Source organism: Argentina silus, assembly GCF_951799395.1.
Source record: "Argentina silus genome assembly, chromosome: 2".
Lineage (NCBI taxonomy): Eukaryota > Metazoa > Chordata > Actinopteri > Argentiniformes > Argentinidae > Argentina > Argentina silus.
The window spans coordinates 30078862-30105436 of NC_139656.1; the positions used below are offsets into that span (position 1 = coordinate 30078862).

A 26575-nucleotide genomic window follows, 5' to 3' on the forward strand; every position below is an offset into this window, starting at 1 on the left:
GGAGTTTCTACTACCCCCCCCCCCCCCCCCCACCACCACCACCACCACCATCCCACCCCCCACCCCCCCGCCTCCAGGCTACAGGACACGAGACCACCCTTCCTCCACAGTACATGAGGATTGAGGCGTCTATAAACCCTCTCCATCCAGTCTACAGGACATCAGGAACAAGGGAGGTTCTACAGTACAGCGCTCCCCCAGGCTACGCAGGAGGAGTGGGGAAGTGTTGGCCCGATCCCCTCAGCATATGAGGCGTTCGATACATGAGAGGGCATGGAAAGATTAGATGGGGATGTCCCCACCACGCCTGAGAACCCGAGGACGTGTAGATTGTCTGACCGAAAGAGGTGTGTTACAGCTGAGAAGGGCTTGGGTACAAATGGCCTTTTTCACTCGTCATGTTGAGTGTGTGTGCGTGCATTTGTACATGTGCGTCATTGATATATATTTTGTGTACGTGCGTGTGTGTGTGTGTGTGTGTGTGTGTGTGTGTGTGTGTGTGCGCTTGTGTGTGTGCGCTCGTGCCTTCATGTGTGTGTCTGTCTGAGCATGTTGATATGTCAGCGATATCATTGATATGACATCAACACATGCTAGACACAGTATCTAGGACATCTCTCAATATTACAGTCTTTATCAAAACATAGCTTTACTGTTGCATTACATACAAATGAAAAATTCACATGGCAGTAGCCTTCACTTATTCAGACTATTTGGCTTAAGTGAACCTTGGGTTGTGTAATAGTAGTATTATATCTTACATGATGGTAAATTATGTTTTTTGATAAATGTCAGAGGTACACTAACACTGTGGATGAACATGTGTTTATGCAAAGCTCATTACAATAGGTGGAAGCCCCCCTGGGTTGTCTAATTGCTTCAAGAAGGCATATGATTGTGCAAAGGAAGGTTCACTCTCATCTATGTCTGGATCACAACTGTGCCAATCATTTCTTACTCATAGAACAGATCATTTACCACATATTACAATATGTAACAAAGAATGTGAATGGCTAATTGGAGCAGGGTAATCATGGTTAAATGTAAATATTTTCAAGATGTGAACGCATGGCATCATCAAAGACAATTCATGCCATAATTAAGATTAAGGGCTTGTGTTTATCCTGTCAGTGTCTCCTTGTGCATTCATGTAGAATCTTACAGCAATTAACTTCTTTGGAAAAAACCAACACACAAGTAAAACTTAAAAATATCAGTTATAAAAAAAGACCCACCTTGATTTATTTATGAGGGCCATCTGTTGGCAAAACGTGGTATTGTTATTTGCAACAACGTACAAAGGTAGAGTATGATTACATAAATCGTTTTCATGTGTTTCTGATTGCTAGGATAAAAATCTCCTGACCACTCCCTGTGTTGCTGGCATAATTTATGTATTTTCTTTCAAATACGTTGAATTTGGGTGTATTTCACTCATACAATATGGGGAAGCTGGAAGAAAGTAACAGAATGTCTTTCAATACAACAAATTGATTCACAAATGTTAATTATGTATCAAAGTTGTTATTGGTAAGATATTTTCATCTGAAATCAATTGTATTTATCCTCTTTTATACAGTAAAAAGAACATATAAACAGACAAAATTGCACAATATTTTTGCACAATATTTTTTAAATGCAGAGGGGGAAGATTCTGAAATCTACAAAATAATTAATGGAAAAAAAGAAAAGAATAACAATAATGACATAAGTCATGACACGTAAGCACCACATACAGTGCTGCTTGAAAGTTTGTGAACCCTACAGGGATGGTCATTATTTTTGTATAAAATATTAAAATGAACTTATAAATTCTTTATCTAATTCGTAATAAAGACATTCCAAATAAAGGACACAAACAAAAAAATATGACATATTTTCATTGTTTATTTAACAAAATCTGAGATTTCATGTGTGCAAAAATATGTGAACCTCTTCAGTCAATAGCTTGTAGCACCTCCATCAGCAGCGATAACTTGGAGTAGACATTTCGTATAGCCACTAATCAGTCTCTGACATCTGTTTTGAGGGATTTTTGCTCACTCCTCCTTACAGAATTCAGAATTACAGAGGTTTGAGGGGTGTCTGGCATGAACTGCCCACTTCAGTGCTTTGGGTCGTTGTCTTGTTGGAAGACCCATTTTCAGCCCAGCTTTGGCTCCTTGACTGATGGCTTGATGTTCTGTTCATGAATCTCCTGGTATACCTCAGAATTCATGGTTCCCTTAATGATTTGGAGTCGTCCAGGTCCAGAGGAGGAAAAGCAGCCCCAGATCTTGACAATCCCACCACCATGCTTGACTGTTGGGATAAGGTTCTTTTGGTGGTAGGCAGTGTCGGGTTTTCGCCAAACATAGTGGTTTTGATTGTGGCCAAAAAGGTCAATTTTGGACTCATCTGTCTAGAGCCACTATTGTCAAAGTGGGGTACGCGTGCTGTGATTTACCTTCCCAAACAGTCCTGTTGAATAGCCGACTGCAGGCTCAGCACCAAAAATAAATGCATGCACCCTATCCAACAGAATAATATTATCACAATGTCTAATATGTAAGGGATAATGATCATAGAATATCAATTAGGCTACCAAATAAGCGACAGGGGGTACATGACTGTTAAAAGTTTGGGAACCACTGGTCTAGAGAATGGACTTCCAGAAACCTTCAGGCTTGTCCAGGTGGTCTCTGGTTAGTTAAGATGGGCAGTTTGGTTCTTTGTTTGACAGCAGAGGCTTCTTCCTCACAACCCTCCCATGAATGCCATTTCGATTCAGTGTTCCTCTTATTGTTGAAGCATGCACAGTTATCTGAGATGCAGCAAGAGAGGTCTGTAAATCTCTAGATGTTATGTTTGGGTTGGCTTTTACCTGATTTATTAATTTTCTTGTGGCTCTTGGGGATATTTTGGAAGGGCGTCCACCTTTAGGCCAAGTTGCTGTCATGTTAAATGCTCTCCATTTGTAAATGGTTTGCCTCACAGTGGACCGATGGAGCTCAAATCTTGTTGAGATTATTGTATAGCCTTCCCAGACTGATGTGTTCTCACTACCCTCTCCCTGATGTCCTCTGACATCTCCTTTCCTATCGGCATGGTGTGTTTTGCATTCACCTGTATGGGTAACCTTCACCTGTATGGGTAACCTTCACCTGTATGGGTAACATTCACCTGTATGGGTAACACAAATCTGACCAGGTTTCTCATCTCTATTTATCAGAGTTGGTTCATTTGGTACCCAATTATTTACCCACCTACTTACTGACTTGATATGCATCTTGGGGTTCACAAATTTTTGCACCTGCACTAATTTATAATTTAGTTTTTCTACTACACGCATGATTTCCTCAAAATCAACATATGGAATTGGTAAAAAAAAAAACTGTTATGTCAGATAAAAAAGACTGGTTCTGATTAAATAAAGATTTCATGGTAAAAACTAAAAAAAATCTATAATTGCAGGGGTTCACATACTTTCAATCTATATATTAAAAAAACAATGTGGATAACAGACAAAAGCAATAGATAGGAATCACATACCAAAGGACCTGTTACAACAGTTACCAATTCAAAAGTGCAAAGGTAAGGGTAAAGTACGATGGTAGTTTCTGGAGAATTGCTTTATAAAAACAAATAAGCCAATGGCATGATCTTCGATTAACCAGGGAAACCCCACCCACATTCTGGTATAGAGTACAATAATGAATGGTATATCTGTCACTGGTTATAAACCACAGCATATACATAAGTCATCAGGTGCATTTTTCTGTGATCTGGAATATATTATATATTTGTTTTTTCTTGCATTAAGTACCAATTTCTGTTTAACAAGGGTTTTCTGAGGAGCAGTACTGTAAATGCAGCCTGAAGCTCAGAAAAGCCTGTTCAGCATACAAATGGAGGTTACAGTTTTGTACAGAAGACCCAATATTGTTTATATAAATAGTAAAAAGGACCGGACCATGAATCGAGCCTTGTGGGACACCCTTTGTTATATCCAGAAAACCTGATTTAACACCATCAGAAGACATACATTGTTCTCTCCATAACCATCTACATGAAGCCTGGTCGAGACCTATCTTAGATAACATCTGGATAAGTAGATAATGATCGACTGTATTGAAAGCTTTGGAGAGGTCTATGAATAAGGCAGCACAATCATTTTAGATTTTTTTCGGCAATTTAACACATCATCTAAAACAAGTGTAGCAGCTTAACTGTGAGTTGACCAGGGACTATAGTACTTTAGAAAGGTAGGATAACTTCGATATTGGACGATAGTTATCTAGGTCAGAGGGGTCCCCACCCGTATAGAGAGGGAGCACATGGGCTTCCCTCCAAACCTGGGGATAACACCTGAGATAATTGTCAGATTAAAAATATGAGTTAATGATTCATTATCAAAATCCTAAGTACTGTTTTACAGTCTGGGTTTACCTCTAAAACACATACTGCATGTAACCTTAAGTAAACAATACAGTACCAGTAGTGTACAGCACAGCTACTGGTAATGGCTGTGTTATTTTGACAAATTAGCAGCTGTGAGTGAAACACATCAGGCTTCAATTTGCATGTGCAAAAAAGTGCCAAAAACTGAGCAAGTCGGCCTTAACCGTAATATATCTAATAGACACAATGAGAAATAATCCAATGGGAGTTTTGAATACTGCAACTAGCATTTTCGTGATATTCAGTGCATTTTTTGAATGTTTACTAAAACTGAAAAATGACGAATGATAATATGATAATAATTTATGTTCTCAAAAACATAAAGAAAAAAAAAGAAACATAAAAATCATGCTGTAGAGTATTCTGAGTTGGCCCCTCAAGTGCAACTGATGTGGAAGTGGATATACAGTATGAGATATCAATTCTCAATTTTGTTTAGTTAAAATAAATATATTTTTTATAATTTTACATATACAGTATATCTTTCAACTTGAACCCTGAAGAACTAATTTCATGTCATTGCTGTATATGTTATTTTCATTTGAGAGTATGGATGTGACTGTGTTGTTTTTAAGATCTTTCAGTTAGCTAGTCAATGACCACACTACATGACACGAGGACAGATATGAAATGGTCAGAGATAAAAGGTTAGAATCTTAAAAGAAACAACCATGGGACAACAACAACTGCTCCTTGGGATTGGAGATTGTGCTTGCCTTGTGTGACTGACTTGTGTAACACTGTCCATTTCCAAAAAGGCCACTTGTACCCTTCTCTCTCCCATGTCACTCAATGGGTATTGCTCATCATAGGGTAGAATGTAAATGCACTGTACCTTTGAGGATGGAAAAGGGGGATAAAACCCTAGACATGTCTCCTTAACCTGTATTCTATGCGGGGAATACTTCTTATGCCATTTTATACACTGTGCTTTAATGTTTAGAACTTTTTGCACTAGTTCTAATAACATTTATTTTTTTCTGAGATTGTTTTCAAACTGTGCTAACTAATTATGTTCTAAAACTAATATTATACCATATCTGTGTTTCTAGTTAACCTGTATACGTAATCTGTTTTCTGTTTCTATTGTATTTTGGGCAGACCAGTGCCTGCTCACTGATAAAGCCCAATAAAGTAAAACAATCGTTCATCAACAGCCTCCCATTTTGTTAGGGGATAATTTATTTTCTGTTTTGGTCATTTTCAAACATGAAATGACCTGAATGTGTTTTTATTTAGAAACAACATTGGAAGAATGACATCATCATGTAAAACCCATTATGGTATTTTATGACATTATGGAATGTTTCCCCAAAGTGAACAATTATACAGAAGAGAATCTATGGCCTAACCGTGTTGTTACAGGAGAAACGTTTGATATGGATTCCATTTCTGCTCCGAAAATTATTTAACCTGTGATACTACATATCACCAGTAGGGAGAGCCATTGTTAAGTGAGAGGAGTGAAGGAATTGGTAGGATCTGTATCAGCAGCCTGTATCAGGACTTCTATCAGCAGCACCATGTTACGTCTGCATCAGCATTACCAATTGGGTTTTACACTGATTACTATTACGCAATCAGATTAACTCCCCACTGATTATATCTGTTATATGCTCATTAATGTCACAACATCCCAGTGTGATAACAAATTGACGAACACCCACTGCTGTCAATTATCAACTGTCAATTAGATTTATTAAATTTCAAACTTTAATTTGATGTATGTGTATCATGTGTATGACTACAAACCTACTGAAACAAAATGTGTTATGAAGTAAAGGTGACCCGTGTCCTTGACCACACAACCTGTTCTCAAATGGATATTTAGCTGTGGTGCGAGCGACGATGACTGAAATGGTCAAGTGTTTCATAAACGGTATACTTTTTGAAATAATTTGAAATGATTACCTTGTGTTTATTTATCCATGCCCCGTGTGTGTATTATCTGCTGATGTAGTCTTCAAACATGATTTACTGGTTATATTTTAATTTTGCCAGCAGTTGTGTTAAATTGCTTATGTAATACTGTTGTTTTATTTCTTTTCAAACGGTACAGTTTGAAGAGAATCCCTACTACAGCTGCAATGTCGACGTCTGTCAGATGTTGAGAAAATTAATGGATCACAGCAAATTTTCACATCAGAAAAGGGCAGCTTCCCAATGCTCTGTTGGTATTGATGTTAAAATCTCACTCTGAACACTGGAACTCATAAAGTCACTCTGAAAGCAAGGTCCATTCCCAAAGCTGGAGAGGGATAAAAGGCATGCTTATATTAAGCCCATTCTTTATTGCTCTTGGAATGGTGCTGCTACAGAAAATCCTCTCTTGAGTTAATACTTTAAGGAGCAGACATGGCCCATGAAAGATATAGGGTTACATCTGTGGGACAGCCTCCATGATTGTGGGATGGGGAAATTGACCCATGATTTAAAGGTACTGATACTGTGTGTTCCCGAAGCTAGTGGCAAATCTATTTATTCACTGTGACCTTTTCCAACCCCTGTCAAGTCTGTACCACTATGCACTATGCCAAAAGCAGGGAAATCATCTACTCTGGTTACTGCAATTCTATTATTCTTGGGCATACTCTTAAATATTTGATTTTGTCTATGCTGTGGATGTAGAATCACTGAATATTAGTGGGTTAAATGTAGGTGATAGATTCAGAGACTGTCTATGGAGTGTTACCTTATGTATACATTATTTCAATCAGAATACACATGAAAAGAACAGTGCTGGAATCACTGCTTTTGCTCTTTTATGACAGTGGAGGGCAATCCTTCCCCTTGGGGGCCTTGGTGTCTGCAGGCTCCTGTGGTTGCATATGAATCAGCAACAGATCTAGACTTGGAAAACCAGATGGAGTCACTTACTCCCTATTGTGCTGAAACAATGACAAAACAGAAACCAGCCGATCCTGAAGCCTCCTGTGGCTTTCTAGGCTGGCCATCTATGTGTGACCGACCATCCCTTGAACCTAGCTAGTCTGTGTGCCTCAAGACTGTGTTAACCCACTGAGCTAAAGCAGAGTTATTTCCTCCACTGCACTTCACACCTTTGACCTCCTCTTCTTCCTCACAGCATCCCTCAGCAGCTGACAGAGGGCAGCTGTGTGATCGGGTACACAGACCCAATGTGACAAACTGGGCATTGACTCTGAGTCACCTGCACACTGCAAGACCCTCAGGTCCCAGGTGTCTCATCATGTGAGCTTCAATGGTCACAGTACACTCTTGTAGGGTGTACTGTGAGGGTTCCAAAAGGGTTCTTCAACTGTCCCTGTGGGAGAACCCTTTGGGTTCCATGTAGAACCCTTCCATGGAGAAAACCTTCTGTGGAAAGGGCTCTCCCACAGGCACAACCGAAGAATCCTTTATGGTTCTAGATGTTCTATGGTCAGTGTTGGGAAAATGCAGTAGGGGAAGCAACAAATAATGTAAGTTTATCTACCAGAGATATTACATCAAAAGGACGGATAGGTCACAGACAATGTTTTACACTGTTACTGGGCATGAGATGAAATATTTGTGGCTGGCAATCTGAACATGTCAGACATCAACAATCTAAGTATGAGGATGTGCATCAAATCCCTGTAACCAACAACAACTAAAAGATGCAGACACCAATAATTCTATATGCCCCTAAGGTGTTGCTTTTAGTATTGTTAAGGGATGCAGATGGTTGCTCAAATGCTTTTCACTGAGAGGGCATCAGATGTGGAACTATAGAGAGGCACCATTTACTGTAATACGTCACTCTTTTTAGTGGGCATGAGGAAATTATTACTCTCTCCTGTTTTAATCATATTTTTCCAATTTATAGCCAAACACATTCCATGATATTGAAGTTTCCCAGCCTAGTGTTCTGTGACATATGCCTAGACAGGAGTGAGCAGAGCAGCACTCACTCTCTCTCTCCATGCCAAGAGCTGACGGATCCTGCTGTTTCAAAGGGAGCCTAACACTTTGAGGATTACAGAGCGTTGTGACATGGAAGGGCTCAGCGCTGGAAAGTGTGGAGAGTGGAAAACCAGTCCCGGACCATCACCTCCACAGACCTACCGTTGAAGATACTTTTGAAGATAACTAGTGTGTGTGTGTGTGTGTGTGTGTGCGTGTGTGCGTGCGTGCGTGCGTGCTTCATTAAACGTGTTCTTAGTAGTAGGCTATGTAATTATAGCCAAACAGCAGTGAGCCTAATTTCAGAGTTGACTTGAAAGGGTGGGGTTGGTTTATCCAGTCAGATCATGAAGAAACTGACTATTATAGATCTATTTATTTAAGGCTTAAATGTGTATCTGTGGGAAAAAATGAATGTCTATTCATACAAATCAATGTGTTGAGAGGGTTAATAATAGAGCCATCATGACTTTCCAATGCCATTTTAATAGGATGGACATTAACAGTCAGAATGGTTGTACAGTAGAATCAGTGCAACCTCACCAGGAACTAAAAGTGTACATGTCTACCAGAAGTGCTATCAATGAAGTCATAGGGCTCTATTTTAAACGGACGCTAGTCCAATTGCAGGCGTATTTGGGAATTTGTGTCGGTGGTAACTGGTAAAAAATACCACAGTGCTGAATCGCTAACTCTCCTACGCTCAGGTGGGTGGTGTAGCGGTAATAGAGGCGTGTTCATGACAATGCCATCAGTTGCGCTGAAAAATTACAAAAACAAAAAGCACCCTTCACACATTGAAAGGTATAGTATTTTAGGCTTGTATTTAAAAAAAAAAAAAAAAAAAAAAAAAAACGATGTTGACGCAATTGTTGATGTCATGCATGAATACGTGACTTCATATAATTTAAATTGCAGATTAGTTGTTGAAGTTTCAAGAATATAGGCCCCCGTTATGAAGTGTAGCCGAAATGATTTTCCCTTTATGAAAAATAGGCTATTCTGTCATCAGATCAACGTTTGTGGCAGCGCATCTCGTCTCGCTCTTGGCGCAGTACCCTGGAAAATGTGTTAACGGGACCATTGCGGTACACCGTTGTATCGGTGTTGGTGTAGTTTCGGTGTAAAGGCCTCTACGTGCTTCTGCGTCACATGTGCGACAAGTACGCGGTTCGCCCTGCGCAACACAACAGCATTCTGTAATTTATACAGAAGGAGGTGGGCTTTGTTTGATTCCCAGCCCCGGCTCCACAAAGAATTGTTTTCTCCAGCTGTCTTTTAATTCTCATCCTCCTATTGGCCACCTCCTCCACTGTGTCCAGGGTGACACCGAGGACAGAACCAGCTTTCCTAATAAGCTTGTTCAGCCTCTTGGTGTCACCTTCCTTGATGCTGCCCCCCCAGAATACTGTGCTGGCCACCACTGACTGGTAGAACATGTTCAGCAGAGTCCTGCACACCCCAAAGGACCTGACCCTCTTCAGGAAATAAAGCCGACTCTGGCCCCTCTTGTACAGGACATCTGTGTTACCAGTCCAGTCCAGTTTATTGTCCAGGTGCACCCCCAGGTGGATGGAAACAGGAAACAGGGGGACCCTACCCTAGTCCTCCTAAAGTCCACCACCATTTCTTTTGTCTTGCTGATGTTGAGTAGCAGGTGGTTCTGCTCACACCACTCTACAAAACTGTCCACCAGTCCTCTGTACTCGGTCTCCTGGCCTCCACTGACACATCCCACAATAGCAGAATCGTCCGAGAACTTCTGCAGATGGCAAGTATCTGTGTTGTGCCTGAAGTCCGAGGTATAGAGGGTGAAGAGGAAGGGAGCCAGAACTGTCCCCTGGGGGGCGCCAGTGCTGTTCACCACCCAGTCCGACACACCTCCCTGCAGCCATACAAACTGTGGCCTGTTGGTCAGGTAGTTCGTAATCCAGGAAACAATGGGGGTGTCCACCTGCATCCTCAGCAGCTTATCCGCAAGTAGTAAGGGCTGTATGGTGTTAAATGCACTGGAGAAGTCAAAGAACATGACCTTCACAGTGCTGCCAGCCTTATCTAAATGGGAGTGAGCTCTGTGTAGCAGGTAGATGATGACATCATCCACACCAATGTCTGCCTGGTAGGCAAACTGCGGGGGGTCCAAGGATGTCTTCACCAGGGGCCTCATGTGTGCTAGCATGGACTTCATGATGTAGGATGTCAAGGCTACCGGTCTATAGTCATTCAGAAGACTGGGGTTCCTTTCCTTTGGTACCGGTACCAGGCAATATGTTTTCCACATTTTGGAAATGTGGACTTTTTCCAGACTGAGGCTTAGGTTAAAGAGGTACTGGAGTACTCCACACAGTTGGTCCGCGCAGACTTTGAGCACCCTCGGGTCACGCCGTCAGGGCCCGCAGTCTTCCTGGTGTGGAGTTTCCCCAGCTCTCTCTTCACCTAAGCTGTACTGATGAAGACACTGGAGCGGGGGGTGGTGAGGGGGTCGTTGGCTGTGGCAGTGGTGCCGGGGGCAGAATGATGGGGGGGCGCTGAAGAGTTAGGAAGTAAGGAAATGGTGGGGCTGGAGGAGGAGGGGAATGGAGGGGAGGTGTGAATGGAGTCAGAGGGGCTGGAGAGGGAGAGGGAAGGGAGAGGGTACTGGATGGGACAAAGGGGTAGGTGAGAGGTGTGAGGAGCTCCCATGGTCCTTATGGTCCTGAGTGCTGCTGGAGTAGAGGCTCATACATGGGGCTTGAGGTGGACTAGGTTGTAGTCCGATCTGGAGAGATGTAGGCATCCTTTACATTAGCATATAACAGGTCCAGTGTTTTGTTCTCCATAGTGGGGCACTTCATAAACTGGGAGAACGTTGCCAGTGTTTTTGTCAGGGTGACATGGTTAAAATCCCCGGAGATTACAATGAATGCGATGGGGTGCTGGGTCTGTAGTCTCGCGATAACATCATACATAGTCTCACACGCTGCCTCCGCGTCGGCAGAGGGGGGGGGGAGAAATATGCAACCACAACAATAACATGAGAGAACTCTCGTGGCAAATAATATGGGCGAAGTCCTACATCCAAAAGTTCGATGTCTGTATTCTCCATCCATGCGCACAACTGTTCACGTTTCTGGTAGGGCAGGTTACATTACTACGTTGATAGGTACTTCCCGGTGTATTAGCTACGTAAGTCTGTTTTTTATAGTGATAAAATATAGACCATATCATTGTTAACCCTTTAACGCCCGATGTAGCATATAGGCAACAATGTCTTACACCTCGTAAAATGTCTGCACATCATCAATTCACAAAAGGAATGTACTTGGACAAGATATTCTAATAAACACTGTTACCACCATCTGGTGGCTGATTATTGTAATTACACCAGCGTAAGTCTGTAAACTCAGAAAATCTGCTCCTCTGAAAGAGTCTCGTACGTGGTCAAAAGGGTGAGTTTCTGAAATTCAATGGATACAAAATGTTCATAAGATGTCCAGAGATGCCAGAGTAAATGTTCGAAGAAAAATATTTACCATATAACATTTAACATTTTTGGCAAAGGTTCAGTCACTTGAAATGTAAATGTTACATGCATATACGCAACATCGGGTGTTAAGGACTGTATCACACTGTCATACTTTGCATTGGCTTTCATGTGGCTCAAAGGCTGAATGAAAACGTACAATCAGAGTCTGGATCATTTTATGACTCCTATATGAGAGTGTTAACTAAAAAAAAAAAAAAAGATTTTAACAAGTCTTTTTTTGCATTAGCAAAAACCATGGAGACATGAATGAATGCAACATTGCATACCTATTGATATGAGTGTTTAATCTTTTTTTTTTTTTTTTTTTTTTATGTGTTATTTGGAGTCTCCTAAACAACACTGAGCAGTCATAATCACTGCTTAATTTCTATGCAAGGAAAACTGGGTCCGGGTATCAAAGGGTTAAGGCTGTTGACATAATGTGCTTCACGTGAGGGCAATGGCCATCATTCATGATGGAAGAATGGCTAAATGTATTGGCAGATATACACAACTTGATCATGTGTGTATGTTATTCAAAGTTATTTGACATATGAATCGCTCAAGTCCTTTCCTTTTATGTGACAGGCTTGAGGGGATGAAAATATATTGCCCTACACATGTTAGTATTACGCTATAATGCCTTTTATTCTAACACTTTAAAGATGTCAGCTCCATATGCTTTCAGAGGGGCTGATATTTCTTCAGCTGTTGCTATTGTAACAATCCTGGAATAGGATCATTGAGTGAGTTGCAGGGTTTATGTATCCAGCAGGCAGAGACAGAGATGTGTGCACTGAAATCCACTAATGGATATTGCATGGCTATCATCTTTGATACAGTCATATTACTGTATCAACTCACCCTTTTGACCAAGTTTTCATGATGGGTCCTGTCCTGTCCTGACATGGCTACTAAGGCAGGTAGGTTATTCCAAGGGACTTCTCATACTGTAGGTTAAATTGCAGTAGGGGCTATAGCAGACTCATTTGGACCACCAGTGTTAACCTCATCTCACTGACCCTTGATCAAATGCAATTCAATAGATCATGAGTTATTTTTAAACATAAACTGTGGTCTAATTGACAGTAAGATCAGGTGCCATTTTAATATTCTTGACCTCCAACACAAGGTCACTGTTGTGCTCTCCTACTTTGATATAGTAGCATTGAAAAGAGAGAGAGAAAACATATTGTTCCACGTCAAGCATGACAGATAGTCATACGACCGGGTCACTCATCGTGATACAGAGCTTGATCTTCGAGAGGGGTTTTAATGAAGTAAGCGTATAGACATAGTCCAATGAGAGAAAACGGGGCGGATCTTTCAAATGGACTGCTTTATGTTACGGTGTCAGTGTGGATTACCGTACCGTCCCCTTACGAGATGTGGCTGTAGATAACCGCTGCAGTTAAATTTTTTACATCAGACAGTTTAGGTTAGGACATAGGTTAGCATAGACAGAAACCGATTATGCTGAAATAGCAACGACTCAAACAGTGTTTAGACATGGCACCTAAATCTCTTTCTGAAAAGTTTGCAAACTTAGAGGACAGTGACTTGAAAGAGTCTACCTGCATTTGCAGGAAGCAGTGTAATAACTGCAAAATCTTCTTGGGATTTTTCGTTTTATCCCTGTCATTGCATTTGATCACTCTTTTCTGTTATTTGGACCTGAGATCCGAGGTGAAGCGAGAGATTCTCCAGAAGAGCAGAGACGAGTCGCTGTCACCGGGCGCAACCGATATCAATGAGCGATATCCCTCGGGATTCCAGCTGTTGGATATCAGCTACCCGACAATCGATCTACAGGTAATAACGACTATGTACTTGATTAACAACGCATGATAAAAAATAAAATTAAAAATAAAATAAAAACAACAACACATGATTAGACTACACAATACATTAATTATGGAAGGACACGTCACAATTAAAGGAATAAGTCATAGGAAGTAGCCAGGCCAATTTATTTTGATTATTTTTGTCAGTTTCTACGAATCCCTTAAAGACCATATATTCCATTTTGCATAGCATTGTTCTATTTGTAGACGTAATGACGAGTTGAACCCAAATGAACCGACAAGCTTAGGTGGTGATGATGGCACGACGTCTTGTGCGTGGTAGATCTCATACGGAGTATCTGCATGTGGTGCACATTTATCCAACATTTCTTGTTTCAACTACAGTGTGTGGATGATAATGAACTACAATAAGGATGGATTTATCGTTACTCTATTCAGAATGCAATATGACATCATACACTTCACATCTCTCCTTAATGGTACACTACCTTTGATTGTATCATCTGCATCAAAAATGTTTCTGGGTTCCTAGTTATGATAGCACACTGTTTTTGATGTCAGTCTTTTTAAAAAGCAGATTGTTTGGCAATGATTTGCAGTGAGAGTATGGTTTTAGTGACCTGGTGGTGCGTGTTGGGGCGGGCAGACAGCTAAAGGTAGAGAATGCTGCATGCCATTAGCATGTGCCACACTAAGATCCCACCCATCACCTCCGAGTATTAACAAGCCACTCACACATTTCACTGCATTAGCTTTGAACATCTCCCACCATTTTTTGAAGGGGGCAGAAAAAAACCTGGGGCATTTTGGGCTGTTACTGGAATCAAATTATAAGGAGCCAAATGTCTCGTCAGCGGTCTGTGGATTGACAGCATGGGATAGAGCATGCTCTCTCGTCTGCAAGGCTGGTTGTAAGATGGCTCTGCCAAACATGTGCTTGGTTTGAACTATCTATTCACAGGAGCATGGTCAGCCATGTTAAAAATACTACTGCTTAGAAACATGTGGTTGTAAGACGACACAACGTTGATGCCTTTAAATTACAGATTAATTACACACAAACAAGTCTGAAAATGTTAAGATTCATCTGGCCTTCATCAACATCATAATCAAATCAGAGAGGACGGGTTTATTGGGTTTGTTTCAATTATGTTGCTCTAATTTCCTCAGATTCGGTTTTTGATGACCTTGCTATCATCAGAAAAAAACGCTTGCGGCTTCGGTCCAATGATTTCAATGGACTTACACTGTACCCAAAATCAGTTTGGTTCAGTCGCAATGTGTTGTTAGAGTTTGTTGGATGGTTTGTTTTCAAGGGTTCATGTTGAGAATAAAAGACTTCAAAAAGCCCAAATGAGATTCTGAATGAATTAAAGCAGGTAAACGACCCCCTGCTTCCTCATTTTTACTTCCTTAGGCATTGTGGCTTGTATCCAGAGCTCAGTGTGAATTCTCTGACTAGCACAGTTTGCTCCACACAAAGATCCGGTGCCAACCCTCAACATCGCTATTAAACAGACTCTTTGCTCTGTTGTACAATGAGATTTCTTACAGGATATTACCTTAATGGCAACATTGTGCATGCAAGTAATTACATCCACTCAATTACTCAACTCCATTAACATTTAGAATTGTGGAAGAATGTACACATGGCAGTAAAGGCTAATGCATCCAGAGATTTGCAGGACTTGAAGAGTTGATTGAGACACCGAGGGCTATATTTGCAAAGTAGTGGATGTATCCAAAGATATTGGCCTCTCTTATTTGAAATGAAATGTGCTCAACTGGATTTGTTTGTCACATCAATTGTATTGGAGTGACAAGATGGCTTCTTGGTTCTTTGGTCCTAACCCTAACCCTAACCCTAACCCTAACCCTAACCCTTTGGTAAGACGTTGAGCTAGTGAGCAGGAGGTAAATTAGCAATTAAGGGTTAGGAAGTAAGGTTAGGAGTGGGGTTAGGGATAGTATTTAAAATAATATTTAAGAAGACAAATAGTTGTACTTCCTATTAAGCAGCATGGCCTGATAGTGACAACCTGCTAATAGGAGAACAATCCAGTATTTTTGCTGGAAAATAGACATCAAATCTGGTGGAGATGAGGCATAACCAAGGCTGGGGTCATTATAAAACAGGTCAGATTAATACATTATCTTGAAGGTTTAACTTGTGCTCAGCAAATATTAACATTTTTTAGTTTTTAGGTTTTAAAGTGCTCAGTCCAGTTATATGTAAACTTTTCAAATTCCAAATCTCAGACTGTCTCCTATAACAGAAAGTCTCCAACCGAGACATAGCTTTTCCTTGCCAGATGACTTGCCTGTCCTAGTTATTGGGAGTGGAGTGACATACAGTGACTTCGGAAAGTATTCAGACCCCTTCATTTGTTCCACATTTTGTTGTGTTATAGACTCAATTTAAAATGAATTAAATTAAAAGAATTTGCCATCAATCCACACACAATACCCCAGAATGACAAAGCGTGCATTTCTGCCAAATGACAAAGTGAAACTACCGCTGGACCAGGCCTTTAAAGCTAACCCTTACCCCAACCATTACCATAACCTTAATGCTCACCTAAGGCTAGCATTAATCAATAAAATGCTGAAAAATAAAGAATTAAAGGTATACCAGTAGCATGTAGTTTTGCGCTTTGCTGCTGCCTTTGGCAACACAGTGAATCTGAAAACATAGAATAGGGTATGTTTTCTAATAGCGGCAAATGTGTGCATATCCACAAAACATACAAATAGTATGTAAAAAGGGCAGAAAAGGTGTTAATATTTGACATTAATCCATCACATCAAGACCAAACTGCCATGAGACAAGGTACTGTAGCGAGTTAAAGATTTGCCACATTGATTAAAAATAATTTAGAAAATGCGTCAGTTCAAATGACCTCACCTTACGAACATGTGGGCATGTGAAAACCTTCCAAATGCGTTCTGTATATATATATATATATATATATCTATTTGCGCAAACATTTGTTATATTTCCTGGCTATTTAGACAACAAAGACCACTTATAACTTGCTGTTGAGTGTTCCTTTAACACTGTGTCTTATTCAGATGAATCTGCTGTCAATGCTAACACAGTAACAAGCCTTAATCACAACTTTAATCGTAACTTTCATTTTATTAATTTCTTCTTTTAAGAGGATGGATTAAAGAAGAAAAGATTTACGATTATTTTAGGCACCCTCACTCAACCACCCCATCCCCCACCCCCTAACCGAAAGTTAGATCATCCCTGATGATGAACTTTTGATGTGTGGGCAAGAATGATTTGTTTATTTCAGCTCTAGGTTTTTAATTGATCTATTTGGAATCCTTTCAAAGGAACTGAGGGCCTCGGGGCATATTTGTAACTGGGGGACAGGTGTCAAGACTGTTACTGCTTTTGGAGTTAGGAAAGAATGTCTGAATGTCCTTAATTGTGGATGATGTTTACCATGATATACACCTGCTTCTATTTAGATTAACTCGAGGGTATCGTGGCTACACAGATGTTATTTTGTTTCGTAAGCAAACCATGCACATTAAACATTGTGTGGTTTGTGGTATGTTTAGTAGAGAAGAAAGACATGAGGAGGTCACTGCAACCAGTCAAATAAGCCTGAAAGATTCTCAGAACGGTACTCAACGGTTGTCACAAACAAATGCCTTAATATGATACATTACTTAAATGTTAGCGCACCCATTAATTCTCACATGCTTCTTGAGATGCCATGTTGATAACACTTATTGTATCAAACCGAAAGTTTGAGTTGAGTTTGAGATTCTAGTGACCATTACGTTAGCCAAATATACTAGCATTACTAATAAATAAACAACTACAGTCTTTAGTCATCTTTGAGAGAGTGCTTAGTTGTGGAACCAGTGTTTGGAGTGTGTTATTTCAAAGAAACAACACAAGCTATTTTTTACCCTGCCAATCCAAAGCCCAAAACACAGTTGGTTTGAGGTTCACAGAGAAATGTTTTTCTTCTCTTGGCTCTACACTCCAAAAGATTTTAAATCAAACAATTACTATTAGGTTGAAGTAGAGATGTTGTATGATGGTTTGCACCTTGCAGTGTAGCCTCTGTAGATCTGCTGGTGAAGTCTTCTGCGGATAGTCTCTGACACATTCATGCCTACCTCCTGGAGACTGTTCCTGATCTGTGGGACAGTTGTTTTTTTGGGGGGGGTTTTCTTAATCATGGTGAGCATTCTTCAGTCATCCACTGTAGAAGTCTTCCTTGGCCGACCAGGCCATTTGTGATGTTGGAGCTCACCAGTGCTTTCTTTCCTTTTAATGATGTTCCAAACTTGATTTTGGTAGGTTTAAGGTTTTGGCTATGTTTCAGATGTATTTATTTTCTGATATTTCAGCCTCATATTGGCTTCCTTGACATTCATTGATGTCTCTTTGGTCCTCATGTTGACACCAATAGCAGACTCCAAAGGCAAACGCAAAGCCTAGAATCAATACTAGACATTGAGAGCTGTCTTATGGCTGCCCAAATGATGTGACGGAACACACCTGATGAACCAGAAACACCTGTCAAGCCAATTGTCCCATCACTTTTGGGTACCCTGAAATAGGGGGACTATGCATAAAAACTGTACACACATACCATCTAATAAAAGCTGGGAATCTCTATAACCTCAGGGTAATAGTTTGATTTCAAATCCAAACCTTCAGAAAGTAGAGCCAAAAAAAAAAAAGCTTCACTGTCACATTACTTACGCAGGGCAATGTATAAAGCTTCATCATGATCAGATCATCAAGTAGCTAACATTTTACAGTTATATGGTCATTCTTTGTGGTGTTTGGCTGGCCACAATTAATCCTTTATTTTTCACACTTGCATTTTCAGACCATGCATGGATTTTTGTTATGTTTAATTTGTTCTCTTCTCTCTGAAGTTCAATTTGTCTGGGTAAGTCCAGACATTTTTGTGGAGAAGTTTGTGCAATTACTTGAGAGAGGAATTCTCGTGAAACTGTTGTCTTTCTGTCCTTTTAAGGGAGACCACAGCCCTTTATGAGAGTGTTTGTACAAATGCCAGGAATACATTTGCCGGAGTTCAGATGACCAAGATGCCAAACTGGATTTGATGTTTTTGTGGGTAGATCAATTTGTCGGTAGAACAATAGTAGAACATTCTCAAAATAATCTCCTGAAGTGTCAATCTCCCAAAGTATTATAGGGTGTGAATTACATTAATTGACAGCAAAATTGGAAATGAGTGCCTTGACATGCATGTAATTCCAGTTCAAATCTGTTTTGATTCTGATTTAGTCGTTTTAATAAATGGGGTAAAATCACACTTTGATGTAAAAATGTATTCTTTGGCAGAAAGCGTATTGATCTTATCTTTCTGGACACAAATTAATTTGAACATCCCACATTCCTGACACTATCATGGAGCATATCGAGACAATTTAATTGTAATTCTCAGAAGACCATCATAAATAGTCGGTTTCTACTTAGTAACAAACACAGTGAATGGTGTACTTTGTCTAAGATACAGTATACTTATCATTTACCTGGCTCTTTTATCCACTGTGTGCCCTCTGCTGAACCTACATCCAGCAAACAGCACTGGAGGTGACATGAGCATGAAATGACAACGTTAATAATGTCCATTAGCTTGGTAACCACATTGACCATAAGTGACTGTGTCAAGGGAAACATTGAGTGGCCACTGCAATGATTGCAGACTATAATGTTTAATATTTGATCTATGAATGATCTTGTTAAGTTCAGCTCTTAATTCACATTCATATGTAATTACAGTGTAATTGTAACACCAAAAAAAGCTCAGATGCCAAAATAGGAGTGAAATTTCTGCAGCATATGCCATCATGACTGATCATCATGATCATCACTGCAATGAGAAAGGAATAATATATATCTCAGTATAAATAGTTGTGGTGGAGTCTAGAAGAAGACTATGAAAAATAAAGGGGTAGTGAAAGCATGTTGTCAACCTTGCTGCAGAACAGATGTGGGGCCACATTTACGAAACATGTTTCATGTGGTTTTTTGGTTGTCCCAAATTGGAATTGTTTTAAAGCCACAACACACAGAAACTGTGCCAGGAGGAAGGGTAGGGTGAGCACTCCGAGGAACAAAGGGTGGAAAACGAGGTAGCAGGTGGAAAAACATATTTGCCAAATTGCTGACAGGTGCTCCGCAGCCTTGGTTTTGAAGGTTCAAATAGAAAACTCAGCATGGGGAATTGAACAAGCTTTCGATATTTGGCGAAGAGCCACTCAAAGCAAGATGTGACATTTTTTAGCTACCTAGCACATGGATATTTTTTGGGGGATTTTCTTTGTTGAAATGTATTAAAACCCACAGATGAACCTTGCACTTTGTTCAGAGCTGCTGTGATTGTGTCCCATGGATAATGTTGGGACAGAGAGAAGTAAACCTAGACTGTTGGGTGTCAAAGATATTCAAACGTGTGTAGATTCCAGCACATTTACCCTGTTTACTGTTAACTTTCGAAGCCAATGGCCCTCATTAAAATGATGTCCCTACATCAAACCCCTATACGCCAATGTTGGAAGGCTACTTCTCAGGAAATCCAGGTTTGGTTTTGAGAATCTCTATTCTATATCCAAAAGTCTAAGCTCTAGTGACAGATGCTTGGGTGATAAATTGTGATTTCAATCCCTGAAATATATCATTGCTCTGTCACACATTTCTGGAAATATCACCTGTTCCCCATGGTGATTAACATGCCAGCAATTTGATTGTACTTTAGTCAAATGGATTACTCATGAATTTCTGAATTTGTGCACTATATAATTACTTACAATGACTTTATTCTCTGATTTGAGTATATAATCGAAAGTGTTTTATGTACAGTATTAGGTTATTAGAGTCTGATAAGTCCTGAAGGCAAACTTTCATAGATCTCCACTCCAAGCCTGTGCCTTCAAAAGAAGGAATGGAAGGGGGGGGAGGGGGGGTCATATAATGGATCCCTGTAAAATCTGGTATAAAAGACCGAAAACTAAAAGAACGTTGGGGCAACAAAAAGCATGATCCTGTGTTAAAGATGTTGAAAACATTCCAAGTTATTCTTTGAAATAACCAGATGATATTGCTATTGCCTCTTACAAACCTAAGGAACACTAACATTTCAGGGGGTCATCATCTGTAATATCTCAGAAGATGGGGCTCTCTTTTTGTAAGTGTTCTGGAAACGTCCTATACCAAGTATCTCAAATGCCTTAAAATGTCTAAAAAAACGAACGTACAAAAGGACGTTACATGTACTGTGAGTGCATTGTGAATGCCTTGTCTCATGGATTCTCTAAAAGCCCAGTGACGTTCTCTGTCCCAAAGGTGAACAGCCATAAATAAATCTTTCATTCTAAGAAAAGTTCAGGTTTTCCACTCAATTGTATCTCCCCTGCCCATTTTGTCTTTTGATGTCATAAAGACGGCGGATTAGGACAGTGTCATTCGTGATGAGCCAGGATCTTCATTCTGCACAGAGCAACATCCAAAGGCCTTCGTGACTGCCTTAGTGGAAGCAGCTGTGAGACATTACTAGGACTAGATGAGATAAGGCGTGTCTGAGGAGTCCCAGGCCCTTTGTTGATATGCAAAGTGTTTGATGTCAGTTTCAGTGCAGCTTGGTTTATGAAAAAATGTTTCTCATTTGTCATGTCGGAAAGCCTTGTATGACTTATGCTTCAGAGAACGCATCCCAGTTTGTCTTTCTTTGTGATTTAGTCCAATTTCAAAGAGCTATTAAACTCAATTACAGGGATCAGGGGGTTCCCTCTGATTTGTAATATCCACAAAAGTATGGATAAAATACAGGGGGCTTTGCTGAAAAAAAGGGGGAGCCAAGGAACCAAAGTGAGACACGTAGTATCACTATAAAGGATGGCATATCCAGTGGCTGTCACATGACCCATTGACAGGCATTCCTTAGTTAGGCAATCATTTTCTTTTACCAGCATTTTGTCATTTAGAAAAATCTGCACTAGCACCCAGAGCTGCACTTATGAAACTAATGAACAAATTTATGTGTATTGTGGGGGATCCTAAAGATTTAATCAGCCATACCCCACACCCTAACCCTAACCCTAACCCATACAAAAACAAATCTTTCAGTTGTTGTAGACCACACACTCATTTCGAGTGTGTGGCCACATCACAACATCACGTCACAATGTTGTGACTTTTCTTTCTGTGTGGCTGGCTTAACGAGATGCCTTATAAATAATCTGACCCAATATGAATTATGACCTGTTTCATTTCTTGAATTTCCTAATTGATGTAGTCCATTCAAATGAACTGCTTGGATAATTTGATTCTTCACTAGATTGCATACAGATGTTGCACTGAAGTAGTGTTTTGTGTCAAGAAAAGACACCAGATAGATAGATTCAAACCTATACCATGTGTTAAGGCTAAGTGCACCTCTGATACTGTAAATCACATTCTAGTTATGTTATATATGATTTATACTGTAATAATTCTATACAGTATATAGAATTACTGTCATGAACTATATTTACCCTTAATTTGGCATCTAGCATTACTATTCCTCTGGAGAGATCTAAAATGCGAGGGTCTTGAACTGTATGTTTGGAGCCTGAAGGTAAAAGCTGTAGGAGATATTTGAACATGCTTCAATAAAGTGTTCCCCTGGTATATTAATGTGCTCTTAAACTGGATGACATATAATCCTAGTTTATTGTTTCTGGCCTTATGTACAAATCTATATTTGATTTCACATGTAATACATGAATTGGCTAGCTACATTACTGGAGCATTGTGTGTCTATTTGATTAGATTTATTACTTATCCACTTATGGAGTGGGTCTGCAGCCCAAATTTGAAAACAGTTATCAAACCATCTCAAGAACAAAGAAAGCTGATTGCCAATCTTGCAGCTATTTCAGGTTCATTCCATTACTCTGTCAATACGGGAATTCTGGTTTCTAGCCTTTTGTGGGAACAGTTTGATCTTGGGAGCAGTTAGAATAACATATTCACAATATTAATTTCCATAGTTTGAAGAAAGAGACCAATGAGTCATATATCAGGCATCTCCTGGCTATTGTTTAAAGAGGCTAGATACTATTTGTTGTGTTCAGACAGAGGAAAACCCAGCACTTGAGAACGTTTTTCTCATAACTCTTGCTGAAAGGGTTGAGTCTTTGTTTGAAGTCTTCGTGCAGTGTGTTGCCATGACCTGAGTTCCCTCTATAGTAACACTAACCCTGTTCAATCAGATCACATTATAACAATCAAAATTGCACACATATTTCATGTGACAAGATTTCCATCTTTTGGGGGAAAGTTCCAGGGGGCGTTCTGTGCAATGGGCGTTCTTTGCCAGGAAAGAAACGCCTCCAGAGCAAGTTGAATGTGTGTGTAGCATGTATCAAACCATACATTAGTGCAGTGCTTCATGATTTAACACTGGACAAGTATTCAAAGTCCATTGGAAGGTTGAGGACATAATGGATGCAGAATTCTGGTACTAAAATCTATCTCTCAGCAAGGTGTCACGGCTCAAAAACTAGGATCGCCTAACTGTGTGCTGTGGAGTGTTTCTGCATACTCCATTTATTTTGGAGAGAACATTGAGCTAAATAGCCCTTTATTTTCATCCCCCACCATACTATCATTTATCAGTAAAAAAATAATTTAAAAAAAAATCGATTTTAACATGCTTTTTACTATCTGCTGCACTAAGCAGTAGTGGAAACAGCTCCAATGGAAACAATAAGTGTTTATTATTTTGAAGGTGGCCATATTGAACTGAATGTGGCTATAGTGAACTGAATGAAAGAATAACCATGATTTTTATTTGTTACTCAGAGTCATAATGCACCAGATCCAAAATATTTACACTCTGTGGGTCGATAGCTGGGAGGACCTCAAAGCAATCTGTCACATAGCTTGGCTGTGTTTTTCAACCATTTCATCAGGTATTTGATCTAGTTTCATTGGCCTACAATTGTTGACACTATTTTCACCTCTTCTGAGGTTTCTCGTGCTCAGTTGCAGCTTTTACATTTCATATAAAGCAAATTACATCGGTTTGAAAAAGGAACACAGCTGGTGGGTCTCAACTGAGTGCAAGCTCATGCACCACATGCATTCAATCAAATCCTATTAATTTTCTATGACAAAAAGCGGCTTGCTTTCGAAACATGTCATGGCACAACATGGAGTGTGTTTACCAAGTGTAACCAAATCCTGTTTCTTGTAAAGAGGGCAAATCCACAAGAGAGTACCAAACACATACAGATGAGTTTTTCAAAGCTGCGGCTTTGCTACTGCGATGACAAGCCAGCACAGTTCCTCCACGTTGGCTCTGTACATGAAACGACGTGAGAGGAAAGTGATGAGTTATCCCCATTATCTCACCCTGGCATTGCCACAGTCACACACACCCCTCCGTCCCAAGCTGTGTCTGTCTCCCATGACTTTTTCACACACAAATAATCCCAAAGTCACCACTTTGCTTCAAAGAGGAGTTGACGTGTGGAGCTGAAGTGGGGTCTATGCGGGATTCTGTCATCATATCCTCATGAAGTCATGCATCATACTTCGATCATCGCATGTTTTTACATGTCGAATTTGAACATATGCACATTATAATCTTTGAATTCAGAACATGCTATGAACCTCACCCACCATCCTTGTGCACCTGAAGACACAAAGTGTTGATTATTGATTTAGAGTTCCGTTATTATTGTTAATAGTACAGGTACGATCTTCCGCCAATGGTTGCATCACAGAAGGACTAGTCAGCCACCTAGTACCTCATGATAATAGCCTATTATCAATCTCATCTTACTATGTTGTAATTAACCCAGCTATTTCTGTACTGTGTTTTTCTGTTGCGTTTTTCAAAGATTTCTACTGTCAAGTATTAGTTGACTTTCTTAAATTCATCATGTCCCTTACATTTCTGGATTGTCAAATACTCGTCTTCGGTAACAGTATATAAGTACAATTTCCTTACTGTATGACAGTATTTTCTAGTGGAAATATTTGGAAAGGATATGCTTGAAATGGATTTTTTGAAATGACAGTTAGATATAAGTGTGTGTGTATGAGGTCTGTAGACTGCATGTAATGGATGACGGTTGGTTTGCTGTGTCAGGTCTAGTGTCAGTTGTGTGATGTAGCGTTGCTCCAGCTGCCTCCCAGCTGGACAGGGCTGCAGATTGGTGGAACATCTGGAGCTCTGTGGACAGATGAGTCTGTCTCCTCCACTGGACTTTGTCTGGGGTAACACTAGGCTTATGAGGTGAGAACATGTTCACGTCTGGTCCAAGACGACTGCTCAAACATCTCATCCAGCCTGAGCCCCCCCCCCTCTTCATACAATGTATTAAGTAAAGACATTGTGTGAGTTTGAATTTCTCCCTTTGTATTTAGGGGTTGGGTTATGGATAGAATGTGGGAAGAGAAAATACAAGCCATTGAACCTCTTAAAGGATATCAAATGCAGGCATGATGATCATGTAATTATAACACCACTGCATAAATATATCTCCAGTGTCCCCTGGACTTGCTCTTTTCAGAGTAACAGGGTAGTCAGTCGTTAGTCTTTGCTTCGTAGAAACACTGAGCTTTCTCACTTTCTCATCTTGGCAAAGGGGGTGAAGCGGAGTCTGTGTGCTATTAAAAGTGTCAGAGAATGTTCTGGATGATGATTAAAAGCATATCATGTCCAAAGCTTTTCAGTAGTTTTTTATTTGAATATCTCTGTGTAAAACTGATCAGAACCTGATCAGACTCTATGCTGTAGAAAGAATCATACTAATGCCTATGTGTTGGAAGATTAGGCTATGTAATGTGTGAGTAAAATGATCTGGGGAATGCCCTTTCAGGGAAGTGGTCTAGGTCTCCTTTGATTATGAATTCAACTGACTGCATTACACATCACATTTCACGAGGTTTCAAAGTTTGCGTGGTTTTGGGAAAACTCACCTACATCCCACTAGTGTACAGATGTATAGAATGTATGTATGGAACATCACAATGACGTATTCAGTGTATTATTATTGTTATTGGGAAGAATTTCTGTGGACCCCAAATGAATTCCCAGTGTGCCACCATCACTCTTTTACCCTTCTCATTGTGGTGATGAAAACTGAAATCTCATTTTGTATTGAATCTCAAGTAATTTCCTCTGAAAGGCTGTAATATACTACATGTGTGTTTTTTCTCTAGTGGCTTGTAACATCATTTTAACTCTCTCTTCATTATGCCAAAGAGACTCAGAAAGGCTTTTCTGGGCTGCACCATGATGGATTTTGACAGCACCTCTAATGGATCTGGTTGGTTGCCTGTGGTGCGGAAATGACATAATGATACAAAAAAGCACATGATGCGTACTGGAACTCACAGAAAGAGAACGCTCTCCTCAACCACTCTTACTTACTTATTAACCTAGACTCATAGTCTTTTTTCTCACCTCGGGAAATCCTGGGAACATTTGTCGGAAATAAAAAATGTCTAGCAATGTTGAAAAGTTGCTAACACTAAAGTGGCTAACACTGACTAATTTGAAACGGAAAAGGGGGTGGGGTTGTTGTTCTCGAAACATCACTTCTGCTCAAAGCTGAATGTGTAGCAGCCGGCACTCCTTTCTAACAATTTTTCCAGAACAGCATGATTTGGAGGTATGCTACTGCAACGCACTCTTGGCCGGTCTCCCCCGCCTCCACCATCAGGCCTCTGCAGCTCATCCAGAACGCTGCCGCCCGTCTGGTGCAATCTCCCCAAATTCTCTGCACCCTTCACTGGCTCCTGGTAGCAGCTCGCATCAGATTCAAGACCCTGGTGCTCACCTACCAGGCGGCAAAGTGAACAGCCCCTCCCTACTTGCAAGCAATGGTCAGCCCCCAAACCCCTGCCCGATCACTCCGCTCT

At 40.3% G+C, this 26575-nt stretch overlaps 1 protein-coding gene across 1 annotated transcript in view; it reads left to right on the forward strand.

Moving 5' to 3' along the window:
• Positions 1–13056: 13056 nt before the first annotated feature.
• The window catches only part of eda (ectodysplasin A), a gene marked incomplete at both ends in the record, with an annotated part of 39073 nt that continues 25554 nt past the window's right edge, over positions 13057–26575 (forward strand). Inside the window, 2 exons of the mRNA XM_083665310.1 lie at positions 13057–13128; positions 13535–13660. Of these exons, the coding sequence (XP_083521436.1) occupies positions 13057–13128; positions 13535–13660 (198 nt within the window). The remainder of the gene's footprint in view (positions 13129–13534; positions 13661–26575) is intronic.